General features: G+C 46.7%; 1 protein-coding gene, 1 non-coding gene and 1 pseudogene across 3 annotated transcripts; 1 reads left to right on the top strand and 2 right to left on the bottom strand.

Moving 5' to 3' along the window:
* The first annotated feature begins 1,567 nt into the window (after positions 1–1,567).
* TRNAA-UGC (transfer RNA alanine (anticodon UGC)) lies at positions 1,568–1,640 on the top strand. Its single transcript has one exon. It is a non-coding gene; the product is annotated as a tRNA-Ala (tRNA).
* A 1,351-nt stretch (positions 1,641–2,991) lies between these two features.
* Positions 2,992–6,364, bottom strand: LOC125551000 (uncharacterized). Of its 2 annotated transcripts, none has more exons than XM_048714141.2 (10): positions 6,146–6,364; positions 5,633–5,792; positions 5,434–5,536; positions 4,986–5,098; positions 4,393–4,461; positions 4,157–4,272; positions 3,995–4,049; positions 3,777–3,897; positions 3,494–3,639; positions 2,992–3,409 (listed from the first exon to the last, which is right to left on the bottom strand). In XM_048714141.2, the coding sequence occupies exons 2-10, from the start codon at positions 5,756–5,758 to the stop codon at positions 3,308–3,310; spliced, it is 951 nt and encodes a 316-aa protein (XP_048570098.2). In that variant the 5' UTR covers positions 5,759–5,792; positions 6,146–6,364; the 3' UTR covers positions 2,992–3,307. The 2 variants fall into 2 exon arrangements, with proteins under 2 accessions (XP_048570098.2, XP_087374128.1); XM_087518002.1 differs by having other exon boundaries at positions 5,633–5,795; positions 6,146–6,358.
* Positions 6,365–8,972: 2,608 nt separating this feature from the next.
* On the bottom strand, positions 8,973–12,399 carry LOC125554652 (uncharacterized; annotated as a pseudogene).
* Between the last annotated feature and the right edge of the window lie 12,789 nt (positions 12,400–25,188).

Genomic DNA, 25,188 nt, shown 5'->3' with positions numbered 1-25,188 from the left:
ACTTTACAATTTACATGCATCGAGTTTACACTGGCGAATATCACGGGAGGGCGTTGTTCGTTCGGGCTTGGCGGCTGACCATGTGAGGCCATCTTTGACTAATATCCACCGCCGTCCGGCCAAAATACCTGCAATCTTCCTCTTCTTCTGAGCTGATCTTTTTGACTGGTTTCATGTGATCAGATGGAACATTCATCATCCATTTTCTATGGCACGCAGAGCATAATATCAAACACAGTGTGACAATGCATCCTGCAGATTCAGATCGACTGGGGTAGCTAGCAAAGTGCTTATATAAGTATAGGTGTGGTAGATCGTGGAGGGGTACGGCCAACCGGTTAGTTACAAACGTATCATACACGGATGCACTGTTCCTTGCATCTGTAACCGCAGCAGCTGTATGGTCTGGACTCATCAAACTATTATTATCTCAAGAAACACTTTTTCTTTTTTTAAAAAAAATATCTCAAGAAACAATGGAAAAGACATAGTGTACTGATCAAGTTTGGAAAGTTAATTCATCTCAGACATGGTGCTACAGTTAATCTACTTCTATATATGTTAATTGAACTACTAGTTAATTGAAAATGTGATGATGCTAATGACTAATGAGTGACACAATGCAGTGCCTATAAAATGGCAGTGATCTGATCTCCACATGGAACAAGGTTGGCCATGGACCATCTGCCCCCTCAGTCCGCAGATTTGACCGGCTAATTAAGCTGAGTTAATCACCCAGCATTTTCCTTGCATCGTTTCTCTCCAATCATTGCCACCTTGTTGGCCTCTTCTCTTGGAGTTGGAGACTTATTTGGATGGATCCGTGTTTCACATGCAACTGGTCAAGGACTCAAGGGGCTAGTCCCTCCACGGATTTGACTAGCCATTGGCTAAGTTAAACTGCCCTGGTGTTCCCTTTCCATGGCCAAGTTGCATCCAGACATTGTCTTGTCATTTTTCTCTTGGACCACTGTGAAACATGGCATATGGAACATGGGGCATTGGGTTTAACATAAGGCTGGTCATAGTGGGAATAACTTAGCAAGTAACATAGCGCATTTCAAGACAGATTTGCTTATGTGGCATGGGGTTAATGAGAAGAGAGGTGTTTGGAGTAACATAATATGTTACTTTGCAAAATGAGTCTATGATGTAATAAATGCTATCATCTATGATACTACTTGTATGTTACTTTGCACTATGAATGTAGTAACAAAGACTAGTGTCATATGCATGACACTAGTCTAAGTTACTCCCCACTATGACTAGCCTAATATGATACTTAGCATTGTTAGGAGCGGCAGGAGAGCTAGGCACTTATTGTTTGCATTTAAGTCTTTCTAGATGGTCACAGATTAGAATGGGGCTTATATGTCCTCTCTTTTGAATTTCATTTCCTTCTGGAGAACTATGAATTCGTATTGAACTCCTCTATGACACTGATGCTCTACTGACCTATACTAAAAAAACAACAGACGTTGTTAGAACAAGAATAGGTAACACAGGAAGAGCTCATGAAATTATAGTACAAGTACAAACCAATAGATACTGATACTATTGTATAAAAGGGGATGTAGCTCAAATGGTAGAGCGCTCGCTTTGCATGCGAGAGGCACGGGGTTCGATCCCCCGCATCTCCAATCTTTTTGAACATATTTTCTTCTCTATTTCTCATGAAAAAACATCACTATTTTACAGTTTTCTTTTTTCTTTTACTTTGTTGTATAACGGGGAAAAAGAAGGTGCATTTGGTGTATATATTTTGGATAGCCCCCAGGCTCCAATCTTTTTGAACATATTTTCTTCTCTTTTTCTCATGAAAAAACATCACTATTTTACAGTTTTCTTTTTTCTTTTACTTTGTTGTATAAGGGGGGGAAAGAAGGTGCATTTGCGAACCAACCTCTAGTTGAGATGGTTAGGTGGACAGTGATATCCTCAACCCATCAGGGTTCAAATCTTGATGCTCGCATTTATCCTAGATTTATTTCAAAAATTCCGGCGATACGTTTTCAGTGGGAGGAGACGTTCCTGTCGACTACGAGACGTCTACGGTGACTTCGTAAAATCTCAGCAGTCTCTCGAAGGCGTTCATAGGGATGAGTGTATGCGCGTTTATACGAGCGTTTGCGTCTGTACTGTGTTCAAAAAAAGAGATGCATTTGGTGTATATATTTTGGATAGCCGCCAGGATGTGGATTCGTACAAATTTCCACATTCCTTCACAACTTGTTTTTTTTTTTTTGTGTCGCGGAAACACACCACTCGAGAGGAGGCAGCCAAGGGCCTATGATCTTGCAGCCATCAACATTGAGGTGCCACTCCTACTATCTTTGACATCAGCTGTTTGTCTGGTACCAACACTAATATATCTGGTTACCTTCTGTCGTGACGTGATGGCTTGAGGTTCGATATAATGCTCGAGTTTATTGTTTTGCAAGGTAACGCGGCATACATTTACTCCCTCCGTCCATAAATTTCTTTTCTAAAAAGGTTGCCAAAGGGAAGTGACCTTTATACTACTTGGTGACAGGGGCATTGGCTCCTGTTTTTTGAAATAATTCAAAATCGTATTTCCAAGTTCAAAGAAATTTTAAAAAAGAACTCCGAAAACTTATACATATTCACGATGGATATGTGAATTTTCGTTCAAAAATATGATTTGCAAGTTGCACAAAAAAAAGATCCCGGCCCAACAATAAAAAAATCATTTTCATGTAGACATTTATTTTTTTTGTCTACGCCACACATGACAGTATATTGTTATGAAAATTTTCTTCAATGTGTTATATGTGTATTTTTATATGCACAATTTTTTTTGTGTTGTGGATTTTAATTTAAGTCCACATAGTGCCCGTCCACCGTTGTGCATTTCCGTTATACTACCTCCATTCCTAGATTTAAACTACCTCCATTCCTAAATTTAAACTGCCCCAATGTCTTATATTTAGGAATGGAGGTAGTAGAAGCACGCAATAGACATGGAAGGAATAAACTTAAAATATGATTATTATTTTTATTTTGTTCTAATCTTCTATTTCATACAAATATTACAAGTTCCCAGAATAAAACACTCCTGCAGATAACTTTTGTAACAAACACTTGCATGTGTATCTTTTGCTGCACAAACACTTACAAAGCGCTTGATGCCAAAACCTATAGGAGCAAGTATCTTTTCAAGGTATCGCATATGAACCGAATAGGTAATGGCCAGTAATCTTTACATGGCGGCCCATCTTGAACAACAATAAAAGAATTAGCAGCATATTTGGCAACCTTCCCCCTTTCGGGTAAAAAGCAAATAATGCTATCTCCTTAACATTCTGAACGATGGCAGATTCTGAACGCTTGAAACGCCTCCAATTGTAAGCTCTTGCTCTAACTGGCCTAGTGTGGACTTCAGAACCTCCTGATAGTAAGATTGAACAATGATGGTAAAGGAACAAGAAACCATTAGCATGCACATAATGCATCATGTATAAAGAACGCTCACGTTGAATTCCATATAACTAGCTCTCCTTGCAAGCCACTGAGCATCGAGCATCTGAAAAGCTAGGCAGAAAAGGTTATCGAAAGCCATCTCGTCATCTTCAAGTAGTTGAGCAAAGCCAACTCTTGCTTTTGAGCTCCTCCTATTTTCTGCAAAGAAGCAAAAAAAAATGCTGCAGTTTCTTCACAGGTTGATCTGCTTAAGGAACCAGACTACACATGCAATCAAGGGAGAGTAGATTTAAATGAAGATAAAGCATTTTGACCAGTTATTGCATTCACTTCACCTGATTGTAAATCCAGCATTTGAACTAACATATAAGATATATTTACGCCAGCTACTGCAAAAGGATATTCCCATTCAGCTCTCTCACCATCTGCCTTGTGTAATAGCCGATGAAAGGAATCCTGCATGTTAAGCAGGTATTCAGCATTTAACCAGATTGAAATACCAACTAACAGTGGATTTATAAGGAGTAAGTGCCCATGATGAACAGAAACATACTGGGTAATTTCTTGCAAAATATATTAGATTTTCCAAGGACATGAATCCCCCAGACCTGCAAGCATCGGATAGCTCATGAGAACAGTCATCTCAGTTCAAGTGACGTTGAAAGAGAAAAACAGCAGATAGCTTCTTAAAATATGAATAGTTGAAAAAATGAACCTAAAATCTGTTGCTGGGTCAGAGTTCTGCCAGCCCATTTCCTTCCATAGATCTGATTTCAGAGGAGGAAGTTCTCGGTTAGGATAAGCCAATCTCCAAAGTTCTTTTAGTGCATCCTGTAATGGGAGAAGTGGCATGCCGTTCATGAATATAAGCATATTAACATATTAATGATTTAAACTAGCATTGACTTGCTCAAGAGCAGAAAAAACGCCACATAAATAAAAGATGAGAACCTGGTGCTTGACAGCGGAACAATCAAATGGCACATTTAATCTTTGTCTCAAGAATTTTAATCTCTCCTCCTATAAAGTAAATTAAAACTGTCAAAAACATAATAACATGTCAAAAGAAATTAAACAAATGTAAACACTGATATAACAATAATGTTGGTGGCATTGCTTTCCTGAAGGAGGTAGAAATTAAGCACACAAGTCAATATCCAAATGATAAAGCACACATGCAGAAAATAGCAACAAATGTTCCATCAATATGCCACCATTTTGTTCATGAACGTAAATGCGGAATTAAGTAAGAATATTTTCTGTTGTTCACACCCGAAAAGATATTTAGACGAGGGGCAAATTAAACGTTGTGGGGTTCATGAAACAACCAAGTCCTCCAAGAACTTAAGATGTTATAGGCAGGATGGGAAATTGTACCCCAGTTTTCAGCCAAAGGTATCAAATATCTCTAAGAATGTGCATCAAATTACAGGTGGCGCTTAAAACACTCCTACTTCATAAATTTGCACTTACAATAAAACCTTTCTGTGTTCCATATACAGCATTTCAAACAAAGAACACAAAATCTGCAGGTGCCACAGTACCTGTAATGGACTGAGGTGAATTAGCATTGTCTGTGCATTTTGTGAACTTTGGGGAGCACAGGAGCAACCAAAGAACCTTGCTAGAAACGAACCAAACTCCGAAATAGCATTTACTGCAAAGAAAAGCAAATCTTCAGAGCACGAAAAGCCTACAAGGAGGTAACGACAATAGCAAGCACAACATATTATTCAGACAGGTATATCGGCGTAATTTATGCATAAATGAGATGTCAAAAGAAAATTACGCACAAATGATTTCAGCTTAATTAAAATCCTCACTAGCTTATCAGAACCTACACAGCCAATGTTGCAAAAGGGAAGATCATGAAACAAGCATATGTTTTGAAGAATAGGGTACATTAGATTCAAGTGATAGTGAGATGATTGTTTATTCTCAGATAATAAGTACAACATGTAGCCTTTCTGGATCAAAGCTAGTGACAATTACCTATCTTTCTTGCAGACTGAGTAATAAAAGTAGATACAATATGCACCCAATGAAGGCACTCGCGTGATTTTCCATCCCAGAAATCTGGTATAGGCTCATAACCCTTCAAGAAACGCAGAATCAAGGACATTAGAAAAACGCAGAAAATAAAAACGCTGTCAATAACCTCAATTCAAGCGATTCAGGGGACGCTACTAACCTCCGATTTATTCCCCTGGGCACTATTTCCTAGAAGAGGGGCTGTGACAGATTCCGGCATTGTTGTTTCCATATGTCTCTCTCTTTCTTTCTCGGCAGGCCTCCTCCTTATAGCTTTCGAGGCCATTCTACTACTCAGATGATTGCGAAAGGCATGGTACCTGCTAGACAACAAGTATAGAACAGTGTGATTCATTCCACTCCATCCAGCAGGAGATAAACAAAACCTAGAACTCAATTACATCAAGCAATAATATCCAGTGACAACAGCTTTAGAGTTTAGACCTCTCATTTGGTCCAACACGCACGACCTAATGAACAAACTCTACGGAGCTAGCCAAGATCAGCTCCTGGTTGTCGCCGAGGAGACGACTAACGGGACAAACCCTACAAGGTTACGAGTTCCGCATCTACTTGGGGGGTGAGCGGTCGCAGATAAGATGGAAGAGGACGAACTGCAGCTAGAGGGAGGGAGACGCTGCATCGCAGCGCGTGGGTTGGGGGACCTGCTTACCCCGCGAGCGAAGAGTGTTGTTTGGCAGGGGCGATCGAGATCTGCCTCTGATTTTTCCTTGTGCGGAGTGGGACGGAGTGACGACGGCGCCGGGGTCGGAGGAGGGGAGTCGTCCTGGCTGCCCTGCGCGCCGGCGATCTGGACAGGATAGGACTCTGATTTTCTTCTTTGCGTTAGGGGTGTTTCTGACAAAATGTCATTTGACCTTGGAACAAAAATACTCCCCCGTCTTCAGTGCATAAAAGGCCACATGGTCACCTGTTCGCGCCACAACGCCGGTCATCTCCCCCTTCAGGCTTCAGCGACCAAAGCCGTCCACCGACTTTCTTGGGCGCAAATAGGGGCGTTTTGCGAGCGTCCTGACCACTGCCATGTAGGTGTTGTGACACATTAGACTTACCTAAAAACTTTTTTCATGCTCTTTCACACATGGTGTGGTTGTTGTGCATAAATGACCGTGACCAGGTGAAAAAGATGGTTAGCCCGCTTCAATATGACGCAACGGTTGAAGTTGGTTTCTCGAAACGACGTGTTCACATTGAAGTGGCATCGCCCATTTTGTCATGTGGTCAGCGTTGTCCTCTCGTCTGATTACATCGCACGACATCAATCTCAATCGCTGCGGCTCTGGGCTAGCCTGAATGCGACATGTGAAGCGGTGCATCCGTTTGAGATAATGCACGGGAGAGTCTTAGATGGGTTTGGAGTGTCAGATGCGTGCGTGACAACTATCTAACTCCCGCAAAGTCTCCTTGATTTGCTTTCGGTTTGCGGGGAAAATGATGTTCAGACTTATGCATGGACGGATGAGGTACCGCATTAGATGATAAAATGCATTTAAGATGCTCTATCCGAACAAATGCAGATGATATAAGGATCAGCATTGAAGATGCCCTTACACAGTTCTGTATATATCTTCCATTCACTGTCTATATGAATGTGGACACATAAATATGACACTATTACATGTAGCGATCATTCATTGTTTTCCGAAGAAGATTGGATATGTTATAGAAGTTCATCATAAAAAGCACGTCATACATAATAAAGTTTACATTGAGGTCTTTAGAGCACCAAACTACTACTATCATCGTCGGAACGAGCCGCCGACACGTTGGTGTTGTCGTTCCCCTATCAGAGACGTCGTGACCTTGTCGATGATAACCAAGAAGTCTTCATGTACGTGCTCCTAAAGACCATCGTCCCGGAGTCGTATTTGTCGCTGTCAAACCTTTGAATTGATCTTAAGCAACTAATACCAAATCTGAGAAATCCTAACCTTACTACCCCAAAGAGACAGCAAGAATCTATGCCAGAGTTCCGTCGAGTACGTCCAGCTGGACGAACTTGATAAGGATCAAAGCCCAGATGACAAAAATCAAAGAAGAAGCTCCACTATCCACCCAACTGGCGCACCTGCGAGGACTAAAAAAACTAACCAAAACTACTAGCCGGAGCGAAGGCACCGGAATCCCTGTCCCCGCCACTGGCAGTCGGAGCGACATGCAGAGGGGTGTCGAATCCATGGGGTAGTTGGCGAAGCCTGGTTGAAGAGTTTGCCCTAGCCACCAAGAAAAGAGAGAAAATTTGGAGAAAAAGTTAAAAAAAAAACTGAAAAAAGCAAAAGGAAATCTTAAGTCAAAATTTCTAAAGTTTGACCAGGTTTATAAAAAGGGAGTTTTGATGTCCACAATACAAAATTCTGTGCGACTTAAATTCAGACCAGAGTCAGTTGTGACAATAGTGTGCAAATTACATACCCTTTTGTATTGCTTTTTTGCGGTGAGTCTTCGCCTTGTTCTTACAATACTAGAACGGTACATATGCATTGCAACAGGATGTAAATATTCTAATATGTTAATTTATAATTACGTGTCCATGTTACACATTTGCGTAAATAAATGTGTATCAAATCTTGCTCACCTGATGCAGTTTGTTAAATAAATTAAGGTTATTGATTAGCATACGAGGAATGTGTCGAGAAAGTGCGGAATAGGGCAAAAAAAAATAGCTGAATGAAAAAATAATGGAGAAATGTGATGGGAGGAAAAATAACTGATTGACGAAGCGTTATGCCGACAGAAAAAGAAACACTACTTTTTAAGTAGTAGAAGATTTCTTAGTTAAGCTGATTTATGCACCTAAGGGCATCTTCAACATGCTGTAAGTCTTATTGGTAAAATGTTACCAATATGAAATGAGGAAAAAATGTGATTACTTTTTATTTTACTTTGAAGCTTGTACAATAGTTGTTGGTTAATCTACATACAATTTCGATCTCTCTACTCATTTATTACATGCTACGTCATTACTTTGTCATAGGTGGTAAGTTTACCAACATCTATGTTACAACTGCGAACCAATCTGTGATTGGATAGGTTATGAGGGCAGTGGTATCCTCATCTCATCAGAATTCAAATCCAAGACTTGACACTAGTACTCGTATTTTTCTGGATTTATTTCAGTCCTTTCGGCGATGTGCGTTCAGTGAAAGGAGAAGCCTGGGAATAGTTTGTAATCCAGATTGAATCCAGCCCAACCCATACAGGTATAAGGGCATCAACCAAACCAAACCAGACTAAATAGTGAATGCTACAATCCAAACCAATCCAAACTGTACGTATTTTCAAGCCAAACCAATCCAAATTATTCACCCGCATACAGTCTGAAACTGAAGTTTCAAACCAAGGGTGGGTCGATTACTACGGGAAGAGAAGAGAGGCGTTGGAAGCACATGTTACTCACCACAATGTACGTGCATCGTACATAGAACATCCTATAATGCTAGATATAACCACTGTAGTTGACTATAGCTGAACTCCATCCATCACGGGTTAAGGAGATCATGTTTGCACTGTCCGACCTCGTCGGCCAACTCGCCGGCGCCGTTGAGCGGGAAGAAGTAGCGGTACACCTCATATAGCGCCATGCAACTGTTGTATATCATGCGGTCTGACAATAGTTGGGCAGCTCGGCCACCGTGTGCGCCACACACAGCCCGCAGTCCGCCGCCTTGATGTCCCTGGCGCAATACCCAAGCCTGTAGATGGTCGTCATGGTTCCGCCGCCGCCGCATCTGAGATGCACCGTGTCCGTTGCCAGCTCATTGTTCGCGCCGTTGCCGGACATGAACTTCCCCTGCGCTCGGTCGAAAGTGACCAGGTCCATGCCGGTGGTGTTCTGGGTGTTGAGGAGAAGGCTTAGCTTGTGGCCCGTGCCCGCACAGCCGCGGCCACGCAGAGCGCTCAGTCCTGCCGGGGGACATTGCCGCAGCACTACACAAGGCTCCAGATTGCCGAGGAGGAGGAGCAGACGATGGCCGTGTCGTAGTAAGCCGAGGCTCGCGAGACGAGCGCCCAAAGAACTTGGTCGACGCTGGTCTGTGTCTCCGTGCTAGTGCAGTACACGCCGATCAGGTACATGCCAGAGCACGGACATGTCATCGAGAGAGCAGGAGCATGGTCGACACCGGCAGTGGAGAAGACGAGAAGGACGTTGCCAATGCATGCTTTTTTTGATCCGGAAGGGAATCTGGTCGCTGATTTAGTTCTCAATCTATGGGTTGGAACGGTTTGAGACCGTTTGGTCTATGACCAGACCAAACCAGACCAAGCCGACAATAGGAAAAACCCAAACCAAACCAGTCTACATTAGGAGGTCAGCCCATTTAATCCAAACCAAAGGAGACCAACTGGAAAACCGATCTGAAACTATAGTTTCAGTCCAAACCACTCCCAGGTTTCAGGAGACGTTCCGATCAACTACGAAGACACCTGCCAGACTCAGTCTCTCAAAGGCGCTCATAGCGATAGGTTGTGTATGTGTGTATGCGTGTATGTATGTATGTATGCATGTAGACACGATGAACCTGCGACTTGTGCAACGACCATGCGTTACTTGATGCAATGTTTGTTCAGCTTTGATGATTAGATTTTCAGAAAGCACCTAAAATGCATAAAATCAATAGAAAATGAGAAAAGCATAAAGAAAAACTACCCTTTCCCCTTCTCATAAAACAGACCCTTAAGTTTTTCACAGGTCAAAATTCCTCAAGTTTAATCAAGTTCCTACAAAAGGTTCACAATAGCATATCAACATCAATCAATCCCTCAACTATTCCATTATTGATTTCACATCAAGCAATTCACAAAGTATCCAATATATGAGTTAGATTTTCAGAAAACACCTAAAATGCATAAATCAATAGAAAATGAGAAAAGCATAAAGAAAAACTACCCTTTCCCCTTCCCATAAAACAGACCCTCAAGTTTTTCACCGGTCAAAATTCCTCAAGTTTAACCAAGTTCCTACAAAAGGATCACAATAGCATTTCAACATCAATCACGTTGGGAACGTACTATTTCAAAAAATTTGTCTACGATCACGCAAGATCTATCTAGGAGAAGCATAGCAACGAGCGGGGAGAGTGTATCTACGTACCCTCGTAGACCGAAAGCGGAAGCGTTTACTAACGCGGTTGATGTAGTCGAACGTCTTCACGATCCAACCGATCCAAGTACCGAACATACGGCACCTCCGCGATCTGCACACGTTCAGCTCGGTGACGTCCCTCGAACTCTTGCTCCAGTTGAGGCCGAGGGAGAGTTCCGTCAGCGCGACGGCGTGGCGGCGGTGATGATGAAGTTACTGTTAGGGAACGTAGTAATTTCAAAAAAATTCCTACGCACACGCAAGATCATGGTGATGCATAGCAACGAGAGGGGAGAGTGTTGTCCACGTACCCTCGTAGACCGAAAGCGGAAGCGTTAGCACAACACGGTTGATGTAGTCGTACGTCTTCATGATCCGACCGATCAAGTACCGAACGCACGGTACCACCGAGTTCAGCACACGTTCAGTCCGATGACGTCCCTCGAACTCCGATCCAGCCAAGTGTTGAGGGAGAGTTTCGTCAGCACGATGGCGTGGTGACGATGTTGATGTTCTACCAACGCAAGGCTTCGCCTAAGCACCGCTACAGTATTATCGAGGTGGACTATAGTGGAGGGGGGCACCGCACACGGCTAAAAGATCAAACAGATCAATTGTTGTGTCTTTGGGGTGCCCCCTGCCCCCGTATATAAAGGAGCAAGGGGGGGTGCGGCCGGCCAAGGGAGAGGGCGCGCCAGGAGGAGTCCTACTCCTACCGGGAGTAGGACCCCCCCTTTTCCTTGTTGGACTAGGAGAGAGAGGGGAAAGAGGTGGAGGAGAAGAAGGAAGGGGGGGTGTCGTGGTTCTAAGACTGACAGTAGAATAGGGGGGTAGGAATGTAGAGGCAAGATCCTAGCTATGGAGGAGTTGTACACACGAGTTTTACGAGTTCAGGCCCTTCTCAGAGGAAGTAACAGCCCTACGTCTTGGAGCCCGGAGGCGGTCGACTGGATATATGTGTGTGAATTACAGAAAGTGCGAACCCTTGTCCCAGAGGAGGGGGGTGGCTTATATAGAGTGCGTCAGGACCCCAGCTCCCCTCCATTACACAGGGTTCAATGTTCATAAAGGAGGAGCGTTACTGGTAACGTTCGAAGTAAAGTGCTATAAATGTCCATAAAGCTATGGTTTAAACCCCGACCGTTGCGGAGTGAAGGGCTTCTCATCTTCTGGTGGTCGAGTGTCTTCAAGGTGGTCGAGTGAACACATCTTCTGGTGGTTGAGTGGATGATGGTTTCTCTTCGACTGCTTCTGATTCTTTGTAGAGATGTCCTTGGGGAGGGTATGTTGGACAGATCCATGACCCTACCCTAGGTACATAGCTTCATCATTAGCCCCTGAGTGGATTAGGGTTTGAGTGAGGAAGGAGTTGGGAACACTTCCGACTCATTCTTTGTGCTATGAGCATATCTTGTTCTGGAACAATGAACTGAGGAGACGACGTCGGCTCCTTTTTCAGTCGCCTTGGTCCATTCTTGGTTTTTGTCGAGTGAATTTTCACGGTAGAATTCCGAATGATAATGTAGAAGACGTTTTCAGTCTGGCAAGTTGCTCTGCTCTCCGCGGATTTTGCGGGATTCGAATTTTGGGAAGCGCGCCGGACGGGCAAGACCGTGGTAATCGAGACGGATTAGGCAAGTCTCCTCGATCTCCGTGCCACCTTTTTCGCCACGTACTACGCGCGTGACTGTTGCGGGATTTGTTTAGATTGTCTGGGTCCACCAGTCAGTCACTCGGGGAATGACCTTATAAAAGGCACCGGACCAGGCCTCTGCCTCGTGCGCTCCTATTCTCTTTTCTTCTTCCTCCGACCTCTCCGCCATGCTCCCCTCTGCTCTCATCACCGGACCCTCTCTCGAACTCGATCCGTCGCCATGGGGAAAGATAAGACGGTGGCGCTGGAGCGCGCGAAGAAGGCGACCGCGAAGGCGAAGGGCAAGCGGACCAGCCGGGGCGGATCCTCGTCGAGATCCGGCCTGTCGCCGGGCTGGATCCAGGGCGACTGGATCCGCTCGACGATCAGCCAGGACGACCTCGACGACCTGGTGGAGGAGGGACTGATCCCCCACAAGTCGGCACGGCTCCCGGGGAACGAGACCGAGCCACAGCCAAGGGAGGGTGAGTGCGTTCTCCTCGCCACCCACGTAGATCGCGGATTCTCATTGCCTCCCCATCCTTTCTTCCGGGGCTTTTTGAACTTCTTTGGGGCTCAGCTCCACCATTTCACTCCAAACACCATAGTCTATCTGGCTGCTTTCGTTTCAATGTGTGAAAATTTCTTGGGTTGTCGACCGCACTGGGGTCTTTTCAAACACATCTTCACCTGCCGCTCCCAGTCGGTCAAAAAAGCCAATCCAAGTGATGAGAGGACGCAAGTGATCCAGATGTGTGGGGGCCTGGGGATCTAGGTGAGGAGCAAGAGGACCTTCCCAGCAATGATCCTTCCTGATTCGGTCCGGGGCTGGCAGTCGACTTGGTTTTATTGCAAGGACCAGCCGACCCCGGGTCAGTCGACTAGACCTCCTCCCTTTTCTTTGGCTCAAGTGGAGAAGCCCGCCCCCCTGAAGGTGGTTCCAGAAGAGAAGGCGCAGGTCAAGGTGCTGGTCGAGCGGGTCGTCCAACTTGTCCGCGACGGGGTGACCGGGATGGACCTGCTGGAGGTCTTTCTCGGTCGACGCATCCAACCGCTTCAGGCACGTGATCATCCGATGTGGATGTACTCTGGGCTCGAGGATTCCACTCGGATCCACCCGGAGGACGTCAGCGAGGACACCTTGGAGAAGTGGCTGATGGGGATCACCAGCAACAAATACAACCCTCGGGGGTCTAGGAGGGTGATTCCATTCGACCACTCGCGTCAGTCGGAGCAGGTATGATTCTATTTTATCAAGTATCTTTCTGATTCACTGTGTGACATCTTGTTGATGGTCGACTGAATTTCTTTTGATCGTTGTCTTTTCAGGCCCTCATCGACATGTACTCAATGCCCAATGGAGTGCAGGAGCAAGACATCGAGGAAGGAGCGAGCGGGGGCGAGAGCGGTGAAGGGTACTCAGGTGCCGAGGAGGACGAGAAGAGCGACGAATCGACTGATGACGAAGAGGTCAACTTGCCTCCCCGCAGGGAGAGGAGATCCAACCACGCTCATGACCCGGCGAGCGCTCAGGGCCTGGTGGCCGCGCCGATTGGGCAGTCTTCGAAGCATCCCAGGACGTCTTCCCCGACGCCGATTGAGAAGGCTCCGAAGCAGCCCAAAGTTGTGCCGCCTCCAGCGCCGAAAGCACCGAAAGCCACCTCCTCCAAACTGCCAAAGGCTTTGCCCAGGATCAAAGTGACCGTCCCTACTATCTCCGGGTAATCATCTGACTTGTTCTTTTCGTCGACTAAAGTAACAGAACGTAACCGACTGGATGCGGGTCTTTGTAGTGCTGCTACGTCAGGAACCTCTTCTCTCCAGTACCGAGACGAGGAGATGGAAGATGCGGTTACCTCTAACCCAGGTAGAAACTCTTATGATCTTGTTCTTGATTCCTTGGTCGATTGTATTCTAGTGGTTCACTTGGGGTCGAATGATCTGTCTTGCAGCTCCACCCAACATCATCGATCTTCCAGATGACGATGAAGATGTGGCTCTTAAGCCCAGGAAGAGCAAGAAGGTAGCAGCTGGCAAGATGTCTCGGCAAGGGCCAACAACAACACCACCCGTCCGTCAACCTGAAGACGCGGGCAGGGCCTCTATAACCTTCGCTGCACCCTTGTCGAGTGAGCACCCCGCACCGTCGACTGCACCGGTGATTCCTTCAGTCGTCCAACTCCACGCCACGGAGCTCCAAGCTGCCACACCTGGGTCGTCTGCTCTCTTTTTCACCAGCTACCCCGTCTCGGACAACCAGTCGGAAGCGGCTGCGGAAGCCATCTGACAGGCTGACGTGATGATGGAGCGGGTGAAGACGGTGCATGAGAATAGCCAGGCTGCCTACGACGCCAGTGCTGCTCTTCGGGCCAATGTCCAGGTAAGTAGACTTTCGGATTGCTCTTGTTCTATGAGGATATGCTACCTGAAAAATTTTCTTCTACACAATCTCCTGTTGTTTGCGTCGAATCAGAGCATCCAATGGGTGTTTTGTTGTCTCTGGTAGTTGCGTTCTTCCACTCGGTCTGGGCGAGTGGGATCTGAACCGGTGGGGGCACGCTAAGTGCACCCACTGGGTGTAGTCCCCGAGACCGCGGTCGACTGCTGGCAGTCGACTGGGGTCTGAGTTCTACCTTCGTTTCTTTTTCTTTTCTTCCACTCGGCTCAGGCGGACCAACCGAGTAGGATCTGAACTGGTGGGGGCACGCCAAGTGCACCCACTGGGTGCAGTCCCCGAGATCGCAGTCGACTGCTGGCAGTCGACTGTGGTCTGAACAACTTTTTTTTTGACTTGGTCCGGGTGGACCGGTCGAGTTGGGTCTTAATCAGTGGAGGCACGCCAAGTGCACCCGCTGGGTGTAGCCCCCGAGACCGCAGTCGACTGTGTGCAGTCGGCTGGGGTCTAAGCGAACTTCTTTAGGTTTTATTCACTCGGAAGTAAACAACCTTTGATCTTATCGACTGACCTGTCTTTTGCCTTCTGCAGAAGTCTTGTACTCTTATTTCCAAGTTTGCTGAACTTGAGGAGAAGCAGAGGCAACTCAACCTCGACTTGGAATTGGCCCAGCAGAATCTGAAGAAAGCTCAAGACGAAGCTGCTGGTATGGACGGTAACTAGCTGTCGACTGACTTTCAATATATTTCTTTGATCTCTTGTTTGATTCGATTGCTTCTTTGCAGAGAAAATGAAGTTGGATCTGGAGAAAAAGGACTCGGACCTCGCCGCCACGCAAAAAGTAGCTCAAGATAAAACTGCTCTCGCAGACCAGAAGCTTGCTTCAGTCGGAACGCCGGAAGGGGAGGTGAACAAACTGAAATCTTGCCTCAATGAAGCTAACCGTGAAGTGACTAGTCTGAAGAAGGACAAGGTTGCCCTGAATGAAAAACTGGAGTCCGCGATCCGCAAGAGGAATGACACGGAAGCTTATCTGAGGACTCTTGCCAAGAAGCTCTATCTCACGCTGGAAGGTATTTCTTTTAAACCGACTGTGTTGATGCTTGTGATCGGATCCTGCTCGGTCGACTCACTAATTTTTGGCTGCAGAATTCTGCCAAGACTTCGACGAGGAAACTGGAAAGGTCGAGACGGGTCTGGACCCTACGCTTCTCCAGTTTGCGACGAAACTGCAATGAACGTGCTCCAACTGGAGTCCCACATTGCCAGCGCCACAAGCTACCTCATGCGCCTGAAGGAGGTAGTCTCCCGAATCGACTCATCGCTTTGGCCAAGGGCGACGCTTCAAAATGACCTGGAATCCCTGATGGCTCGACTGAACGGGATCCCTGACCGAGTGCAAGAATGGAAGAAGTCCTCCGCCCGGTGTGGTGCTAACGTGGCGCTGTCCTTGGTGCGAGTCCATTGCAAGGAGGCTTGTGAAGACAAGCTGGCTGCGATCAAAGTCGCTAACACCAAAAAGCATGACTTCCAATCCTTCATGGAGACTTTCATTGCTGCCGCTACTCGGATCGCTGATGGGATCGACCTGGACGCATTCGTCGAGCCTGCTAGCCCTCCTCCTGCCGAGTGAACAAACTTATGAGACTTGAATCTACTTTAAATTTGCCTCGGAATGCCGAGTGATTGCTGTAACCGTTAAACTCCTTCGGGCTTGATGCACGAATACTTTGGATTTGCTGCTTGGAACTTTAGGATTTATCCGAATTTGGTTTATCTCCGAATGTGCTTTCGTTTTGCCTCCGAATGGACTTTGTTCACTGCTCGGAATAGTCTTTGCGCTGGAGATGCAGCTCTGAAGTGGTGGCTCCAGTCGACCTGCGCTTCGTCGTCCTTGCGGATAGGGATGGAGCGCATGTTGTACTTGTGCCGTAGCTCCGAAGGAGAAGGTTGCAGTCGACCTGCACCTTGTCGTCCTTGCGGATATGGATGGAGCGCATGTTGTATTTGTGCCGTAGCTCCGAAGGAGAAGGTTGCAGTGGACCTGCACCTCGTCGTCCTTGCGGATAGGGATGGAGCGTACGTTGTACTTGTGCCGTAGCTCCGAAGGAGAAGGTTGCAGTCGACCTGCACCCTGTTGTCCTTGCGGATAGGGATGGAGCGTACATTGTACTTGTGCCGTAGCTCCAAAGGAGAAGGTTGCAGTCGACCTACACCTCGTCGTCCTTGCGGATAGGGATATGTTTCGAACTTAGGAAGATACTGGACTGCAGCTAAGCCCCCGAGTGGGAGGATTGCTCTCCACTCGGTAGGATTTTTTCGAACTTAGGCGAGTATTGGACTGCAGCTGGGCCTCCGAGTGAGAGAACTTAGGCGAGTAGTGGACTGCAGCTAAGCCCCCAAGTGGGAGGATTGCTCTCCACTCGGTAGGATTTTTTTGAACTTAGGCGAGTATTGGACTGCAGCTAAGCCTCCGAGTGAGAGAACTTAGGCGAGTACTGGACTGCAGCTAAACCCCCGAGTGGGAGGACTGCTCTCCACTCGGTAGGATTTTTCAAACTTAGGCAAGTATTGGACTGCAGCTAAGCCTCCGAGTGAGAGAACTTAGGCGAGTGCTGGACTGCAGCTAAGCCCCCGAGTGGGAGGATTGCTCTCCACTCGGTAGGATTTTTCAAACTTCGGCGAGTATTGGACTGCAGCTAAGCCTCCGAGTGAGAGAACTTAGGTGAGTGTTGGGTTGCAGCTAAGCCCCCGAGTGGGAGGATTGCTCTCCACTCGGTAGGATTTTTCAAACTTAGGCGAGTATTGGACTGCAGCTAAGCCTCCGAGTGAGAGAACTTAGGCAAGTGCTGGACTGCAGCTAAGCCCCCGAGTGGGAGGATTGCTCTCCACTCGGTAAGATTTTTTCAAACTTAGGCGAGTACTAGACTGCAGCTAAGCCTCCGAGTGAGAGAACTTAGGCGAGTACTGGACTGCAGCTAAGCCCCCGAGTGGGAGGATTGCTCTCCACTCGGTAGGATTTTTTCAAACTTAGGCGAGTACTGGACTGCAGCTAAGCCTCCGAGTGAGAGAACTTAGGCGAGTACTGGACTGCAGCTAAGCCCCCGAGTGGGAGGATTGCTCTCCACTCGGTAGGATTTTTCAAACTTAGGCGAGTATTGGACTGCAGCTAAGCCTCCGAGTGAGAGAACTTAGGCGAGTGCTGGACTGCAGCTAAGCCCCCGAGTGGGAGGATTGCTCTCCACTCGGTAGGATTTTTCAAACTTAGGCGAGTACCTGACTGCAGCTAAGTCTCCGAGTGAGAGAACTTAGGCGAGTACCGGACTGTAGCTAAGCCCCTGAGTGGGAGGATTGCTCTCCACTCGGTAGGATTTTTCAAACTTAGGCGAGTATTGGACTGCAGCTAAGCCTCCGAGTGAGAGAACTTAGGCGAGTGCTGGACTGTAGCTAAGCCCCCGAGTGGGAGGATTGCTCTCCACTCGGTAGGATTTTTCAAACTTAGGCGAGTACCGGACTGCAGCTAAGTCTCCGAGTGAGAGAACTTAGGCGAGTACTGGACTGCAGCTAAGCCCCCGAGTGGGAGGATTGTTCTCCACTCGGTAGGATTTTTTCAAACTTAGGCGAGTACTGGACTGCAGCTAAGCCTCCAAGTGAGAGAACTTAGGCGAAACGGATTCGCGACTAAGCCCACCCACTGGGGGATTTTAGAAGTAAATAAGAACAACAACAATCGTATGAGAGGACCATAAGCTCTTGTGTTTGATAAACAAATTACAAAGGTGTTTCTTATTACATTTTATTCGAACGAGTGCTTAAGTATAAAAGGGGCGGAGCAGCTCCGCGTTCCAAGCCCGTGGCTCGTCTTTCTGATGCTCAACACTGTAAAGATGGTATGCTCTATTGTGAAGAACTTTGGTGATGATGAAGGGGCCTTCCCAAGCCGGGGCGAGCTTGTGTGGTTTCTGTTGATCCACTCGAAGAACCAGGTCTCCTTCTTGAAAGGCTCGACCCCTCACATTTCTGGCGTGGAATCGACGCAAGTCTTGCTGATAAATGGTCGACCGGATCAAGGCCATCTCTCTTTCCTCCTCTAAGAGATCGACTGAATCTTGATGGGCCTGCTCTGCTTCCTCTTCGGAGAAGAGCTCGACTCGGGGTGCGTTGTGGAGCAGGTCACTTGGCAGAATAGCTTCGGCTCCATAGACTAAGAAGAAAGGAGTTCGACCGGTCGACCGATTAGGAGTTGTCCTTAAACCCCACAGAACTGACAGAAGTTCATAAACCCAAGCGCCTGCTGCGTGTTTGAGATCACACATCAGTCGGGGTTTCAGTCCTTTGAGAATTAGGCCATTGGCTCTTTCTGCTTGTCCATTCGACTGCGGCTGAGCGACTGAAGCATGGTCGACTCGTGTGCCTTGATAAGCGCAGAAAGCTCTAAACTCATCGGAATCGAAGTTCGACCCGTTGTCCGTGACGATGTTGTGTGGAACTCCATATCTGAATGTCAATTCTCTGATAAAACTGACAACGGTGCTGGCCTCAAGGTTCTTCATAGGTTTAGCTTCGATCCATTTGGTAAACTTTTCGACTGCAACAAGCACATGAGTGAAGCCGCTCCTGCCAGTTCTCAGTGGTCCAACCATATCCAGTCCCCAAACAGCAAAGGGCCAGATGAGGGGGATGGTCTTCAGGGCTGACGCTGGCTTGTGAGACATGTCAGAGTAAAACTGGCAGCCTTCACATCTGTCGACTATATCTTTCGCCATTTCATTTGCTCATGGCCAATAGAATCCAGCTCGGTATGCTTTAGCCACGATGGCCCGAGAGGACGCATGGTGACCACAGATCCCCGAGTGGATGTCATTGAGGATCATTCGACCTTCTTCTGGTGTTATGCATTTCTGACCTACTCCAGTCACGCTTTCCCTGAACAGTTGTCCTCTTATCACAGTAAAGGCCTTGGATCGACGGACGATCTATCGAGCCTCTTCCTCATCCTCTGGGAGTTCTTTTCCTGAGGATGTACGCAATGTAGGGTATTGTCCAGTCAGGAGTAATGGCCAGAACCTCCATGATCAGGTCGACCACGGCTGGGACCTCGACTTCAGTCGGGTATGTGGTGCTCTTAGGCTGCGGGGGCTCTTCAGTAAAAGGATCTTCCTGAACTATCGGTGTGTGAATATGCTCCAAAAACACATTGCTGGGAATGGCTTCTCTCTTGGAACCTATCTTTGCCAAGTCATCGGCTGCTTGATTTTTCAGTCGAGGTATGTGATGGAGCTCTAACCCCTCAAACTTCTTTTCCAGCTTCCTCAACGCGTTGCAGTAACCAGTCATGGCTGGGCTTCTGACATCCCACTCCTTCATCACTTGATTGACTACCAAATCTGAGTCGCCGTAGACCATGAGGCGACGGACGCCGAGTGAGATGGCCATGCGCAACCCATATAGGAGTGCTTCATATTTTGCTTCATTGTTGGAGGAATCAAAGTGAATCTGGAGGACATATCTAAGCCTGTCTCCTCAGGGGGATACTAGTACTACCCCAGCACCAGAACCATTCAGCATTTTGGATCCATCAAAGAACATGGTCCAGTGCTCCGAGTGAACTTGAGTCGGCAGTTGATATTCGATCCACTCAGCAAGGAAATCTGCTATTGCTTGGGACTTGATAGCTTTCTTTGCCTCAAACTTGATATCCAAGGGAAGGAGTTCAATCGCCCATTTTGCCACTCGACCAGTTGCATCTCTGTTGTGCAGAATCTCTGACAATGGAGCGTCGTTGACGACTATAACAGAGTGATCAGAGAAATAGTGTGCAACTGTAGCGACCCGACCCGAATGGATCAAGTCTCTGTGCTTATGTGTCATCCCTGGATCAGTATGCTGACACACACAGTACTCGAAGGATTTATAACAGAGGTAAATCACATGTATAAAGTAATGTAAATACTATTACCTCAATCCAAATATAGCGGAAGCAACAAGGTTGTGGTTTCCCATCAACACCAACGGCAAAGTTGAGTGTAGAAATCGTAACCCTAACGTATCACTTACTCGTCGTAAGAAACCTGCAACATAAGACGTTGCAGCCCGAAACGGGTCAGTACATTGAATGTACTGGCAAATTCACACCATAGAGAATGATGAACAATGGCTATCACTATATGCATATTTGGCTGGTGGAAAAGCTCTATGGTTATAAGGTTTTCGCGTAAAGCCAATTTTTCCCTACTGCAAAGGAATAAATTTATTTAACTATCATGGTGGTTGTGAAATATTGAGAATGGTTGACAGCATTCTCAATCCTAATTAAAAATAATTAAAACCCAATAACATTAATTAGAAGTAACATGTTGAGATTCACAATGATATTCAAGTACTAGATACTCAAGTTGTCCATAACCGGGGACACAGCTAATCATGATTAGTTTGTTACTCTGCAGAGGTTTGCGCACTTTTCCCCACAAGACTCGGTCGCCTCCGTTTGGTTTCTCGCACTACATGGTGTTTGAGAAGACGGATGACCGAGACACAGTCTTTCAGAAGCGCTAGCACCTTACATGTGGGGTAGACCGTACCACCTACAACCCCTACATCTGCTAGTCCACCCCGTAAGAGTTCGCACAACTTAGTCAACTATGCCAGAGCCCATAATGGCTTGTGGCTGCACACAGAAGTTTCTAGCATGAAAGATCTTATGATCCCTTTGAGCCTGGGTGACGGTCCGAAAAAAAACAGGCAAGTCCTGATAGACATCAGGTGCCTCAATCCACCAGATGTGTGTTAGGTTGCCACCTTAGATAAACCATTAAAATTATCAATCTCACATCTGTCATGGATATCACTCACCCAATCCACGTCTACTAGCATAGCATGGCATAATAAGCAAACGTAGAAGTAACTCCCAAGGGTTTGATAATAATACAGGTAATAGGTACTACCTCATCTACTTCCCATCCCACAATTTAATTAGATCCTAATCATGCAATGTGTGAGGATTGATCTAATGCAATAAAACTGGGTTGTAGAAAAGGTATGATCAAAGTGTGAACTTGCCTGCAATGTAGCTGAAGATGATTCGCACTTAAAACTCTTGATAGATCTACTCGTCACACTCCGGTCAATCTATCATAAGCAAACAATAGTAACCACACAATAAATACTCATCTAAAGCACAAGTAAAACTCGAACAAGAGAACGAACCAGAAAGTTCAATTTAAGAACTCCGGTTGCAAAGAAAGAACGAAGCAAAAAAAACCGGAAAACAAACGGCAGAAGAAAACGACTCGGTTCTAGCAAGTTGAATCTAGGTCAAAATTTTACTGTAGCAAAAGCTTTTTCAAGTTGATTAGACGGAACGGCAGTTTCGAGACGAAACTCTAGGCGCTTGAATCACCTGATTCCGATAAACGAGCGAAAAGAAAGACTAGAAAGAAGATCGGATCTAAGATCGCGATCGCGGAATAAATCCGACGAAAAGAAAAAGAAGAACGGTTAAACGAACGGACGTCGTTAACCTAGAAAAATCCGGTGATCACGTTCGTTAGGACGAACGGTCCGGCGAACGGTCCAAAGACAACTAAATCGGAGAAGAAAACGAATCCGATCTAGGGTTTCGGAGAAGAAAAACCGAACGAAAAACCGATCTAGAAAACCGGAACGGTTTAGGGAAGAAAAGAATCGGAACGATTAGAAGAAAACGATCCGAGAAAAAGAATAGATGTAGCGCGGGGCTACCTCCGGCGAGGGGCTCCGGCGGCGGCGGCGTAGGGCGGCGGCATGGGCAAGGTGCGGCGGCGGTGTAGGCAAGGTGCGGCGGAGGGCGGGTGAGGCGCGGGTGAGGTGGTGCGGCGGCGCGGGTGGGGTGGTGCCGCGGCGCGGGTGAGGTGGTGCGGCGGCGCGGGTGGGGTGGTGCGGTGTGGAGGAGAGGGGCTTTGATTTGATGTGTTTAGAGGGGGGGGGGTGCTTGGGTATTTATATTGGGGAGGGGAGGAGTTTACTTGGGGTAGAGGACAAAGAATTAGAATAGAAATAGGAAAGATCTAGAAAATAAACGGAATAAGGAAAAGAGACAAGGGGGCGTCCTAGAATCCTAAAAGGATTCGGTCCTAGCAAGAGGCGACGGCGGCCGGCTCCTGGCTCGCCGCCTGGCACCTGGGAGCGCAGCGGTAGGTGGCTTGGCTTGGGCCTTTGGCCCAAGGCGCTGCTCAAATTTTTTTTTTTATATATTTTTTTTACAGATTTCGCGCGCAGAAAAACAAAAGAAAACTAAACGAAACGGGCTCCAAAAATCTAAAAGTAAATTTTCTCCGACTCCTAAAAATGAGCCGAACAAAAAGAACTTTTCTACGGACCTAAAATGCAATTTTTGAAAACACGCATTTTTCCCTATCCAAATAAAATGCAAATAAAACTCCGGCAAACAAAAATTGATCTATTTATTATATCTTCATTTTTTTCCTAAATTTGGGAAAGTCCTATTATTCCCGCTCTCTTATTTTTGACGTCGGAAAAATAATTGAAGATGAAATAAATAAATCAAATGACCCTCTTTTCAAATTCGAGAAAACTCTCAATTATGAAAATAACGAAATCTCCAACTCTCTCCGAAGGTCCTTGAGCTGCGTGAAATTTCTAGGATCAACCAAAATGCAAGAAAATATGATATGCATCTGATCTAGTGTAAAACATTCCAAATTGAAAATTTGGGATGTTACAGCAACCTTCTTCGTGGTCATGTAAATCCCATAGACAAGCTTCTGATAGTGCGGATATCTCTGCTTTGACGGAGTCAGGACTTCAGAAATATAATAAACTGGGCGCTGAACTTTATAAGCTTTTCCTTCTTCTTCCCGCTCGACCGTAAGTACTGTACTGACGACTTGTCCAGTGGCTGCTATATAAAGCAGTAGAGGCTCTTTGCTGATTGGAGCAGCAAGCATCGGCTGGGTGGAAAGCAGGGCTTTTAGCTCTGCAAATGCTGCATCAGCTTCTGGGGTCCACTCGAACTTATCTGATTTCTTCATCAGTCGGTAAAGAGGCAGCGCCTTTTCACCGAGGCGAGAAATGAATCGACTTAGGGCGGCCAAGCAACCAGTAAGCTTCTGGACATCATGCACACGCATAGGGCGTTTCATTCGGAGTATATCACCCACTTTCTCTGGGTTAGCATCGATTCCTCGTTCGGAAACAAGGAGACCGAGTAATTTTCCGCCCGGAACTCCAAACGTGCACTTTGATGGATTGAGCTTGATATCATACCTTATGAGGCTGGCAAAGGTTTCAGCAAGGTTAGTCAGTAGGTCAGAACCTTTACGTGACTTGACCACAATGTCATCCGTGTATGCTTCCACATTCCGACTGATCTGAGTGAGCAGGCACTTCTGAATCATCCGCATGAATGTGGCTCTAGTGTTCTTCAAACCGAATGGCATTGTGACATAACAGAAGCACCCAAACGGGGTGATAAAAGCTGTCTTTATCTCGTCGGGTCCGTACAGACGGATCTGGTGGTACCCGGAGTAGGCGTCCAAAAAGGACAAACGCTCGCACCCTGCAGTCGAGTCGACTATTTGGTCGATGCGAGGGAGAGGAAAGTGATCTTTCGGGCAGGCCCGATTGATATGCTTGAAATCAATGCACATGCAAAGTGAGTCGTCCTTCTTTGGGACCATGACAACATTGGCTAACCACTCGGAGTGGTAAATCTCTCGGATAAACTCAGCTACCAAAAGCCGAGCCACCTCTTCATCGATTGCCTTTCTCTTCTGTATGGCGGACCGTCGAAGATGCTCTTTGACTGGTTTCACTTTTGGGTCGACTCGCAAACGATGCTCAGCCAGTCCCCTGGGAACACCCGGCATGTCAGAAGGCTTCCATGCAAAGATGTCCCAGTTCTCACGGAGGAACTGGATGAGCGCTTCTTCCTATTTGGAGTCGAGAGTGGTTGAAATGTGAGTCGGAGCAGCATTGGGGTCTGTCGGGTGAATGTGAATCGACTTCGTTTCGCCAGACGACTGGAATGCTGAATCTGTGGATGGCTTCTTGGCTCGCAACAAATCACTCGGATCTGCGTTTTTCTGGTATTCTTGCAATTCTACCACGACCATTTGAGCATCGGCGATCTTTGAGCCCTTCTGGAAGCACTCTTCTGCCTTCTTCCGATTACCAGAGATAGTGATCACCCCTTTGGGACCAGGCATCTTCAATTTGAGGTATACGTAACATGTTCGAGCCATAAAACGTGCATAAGCTGGCCTGCCCAGAATGGCATGATAAGCACTCTGGAAATCCACAACTTCAAATGTCAACTTTTCTTTGCGGTAATTTTTGGAATCACCGAAAACCACGTCGAGCGCAATCTGACCGGGGGATGCAGCCTTCTTGCCTGGAATGACCCCATGGAAACTCATATTGCTTTCACTGAGTCTGGACATCGGAATGCCCATTCCCTTCAACATCTATGCATACAGTATGTTCAGGCCACTGCCACCGTCCATCAGGACCTTTGTCAGTCAAGTGCCTTCGACCACCGGGTCGACCACCAGTGCTTGCCTCCCGGGAGTGGCTATGTGTGCTCGA

The sequence above is a fragment of the Triticum urartu genome, chromosome 4A (genome assembly GCF_056163025.1).
Source record: "Triticum urartu cultivar PI428250 chromosome 4A, HENAU_Tu73, whole genome shotgun sequence".
Taxonomy (NCBI): Eukaryota; Viridiplantae; Streptophyta; class Magnoliopsida; order Poales; family Poaceae; genus Triticum; species Triticum urartu.
Note: the sequence above shows the minus strand (reverse complement) of the source record. Positions and strands in the feature narration are given on the sequence as shown.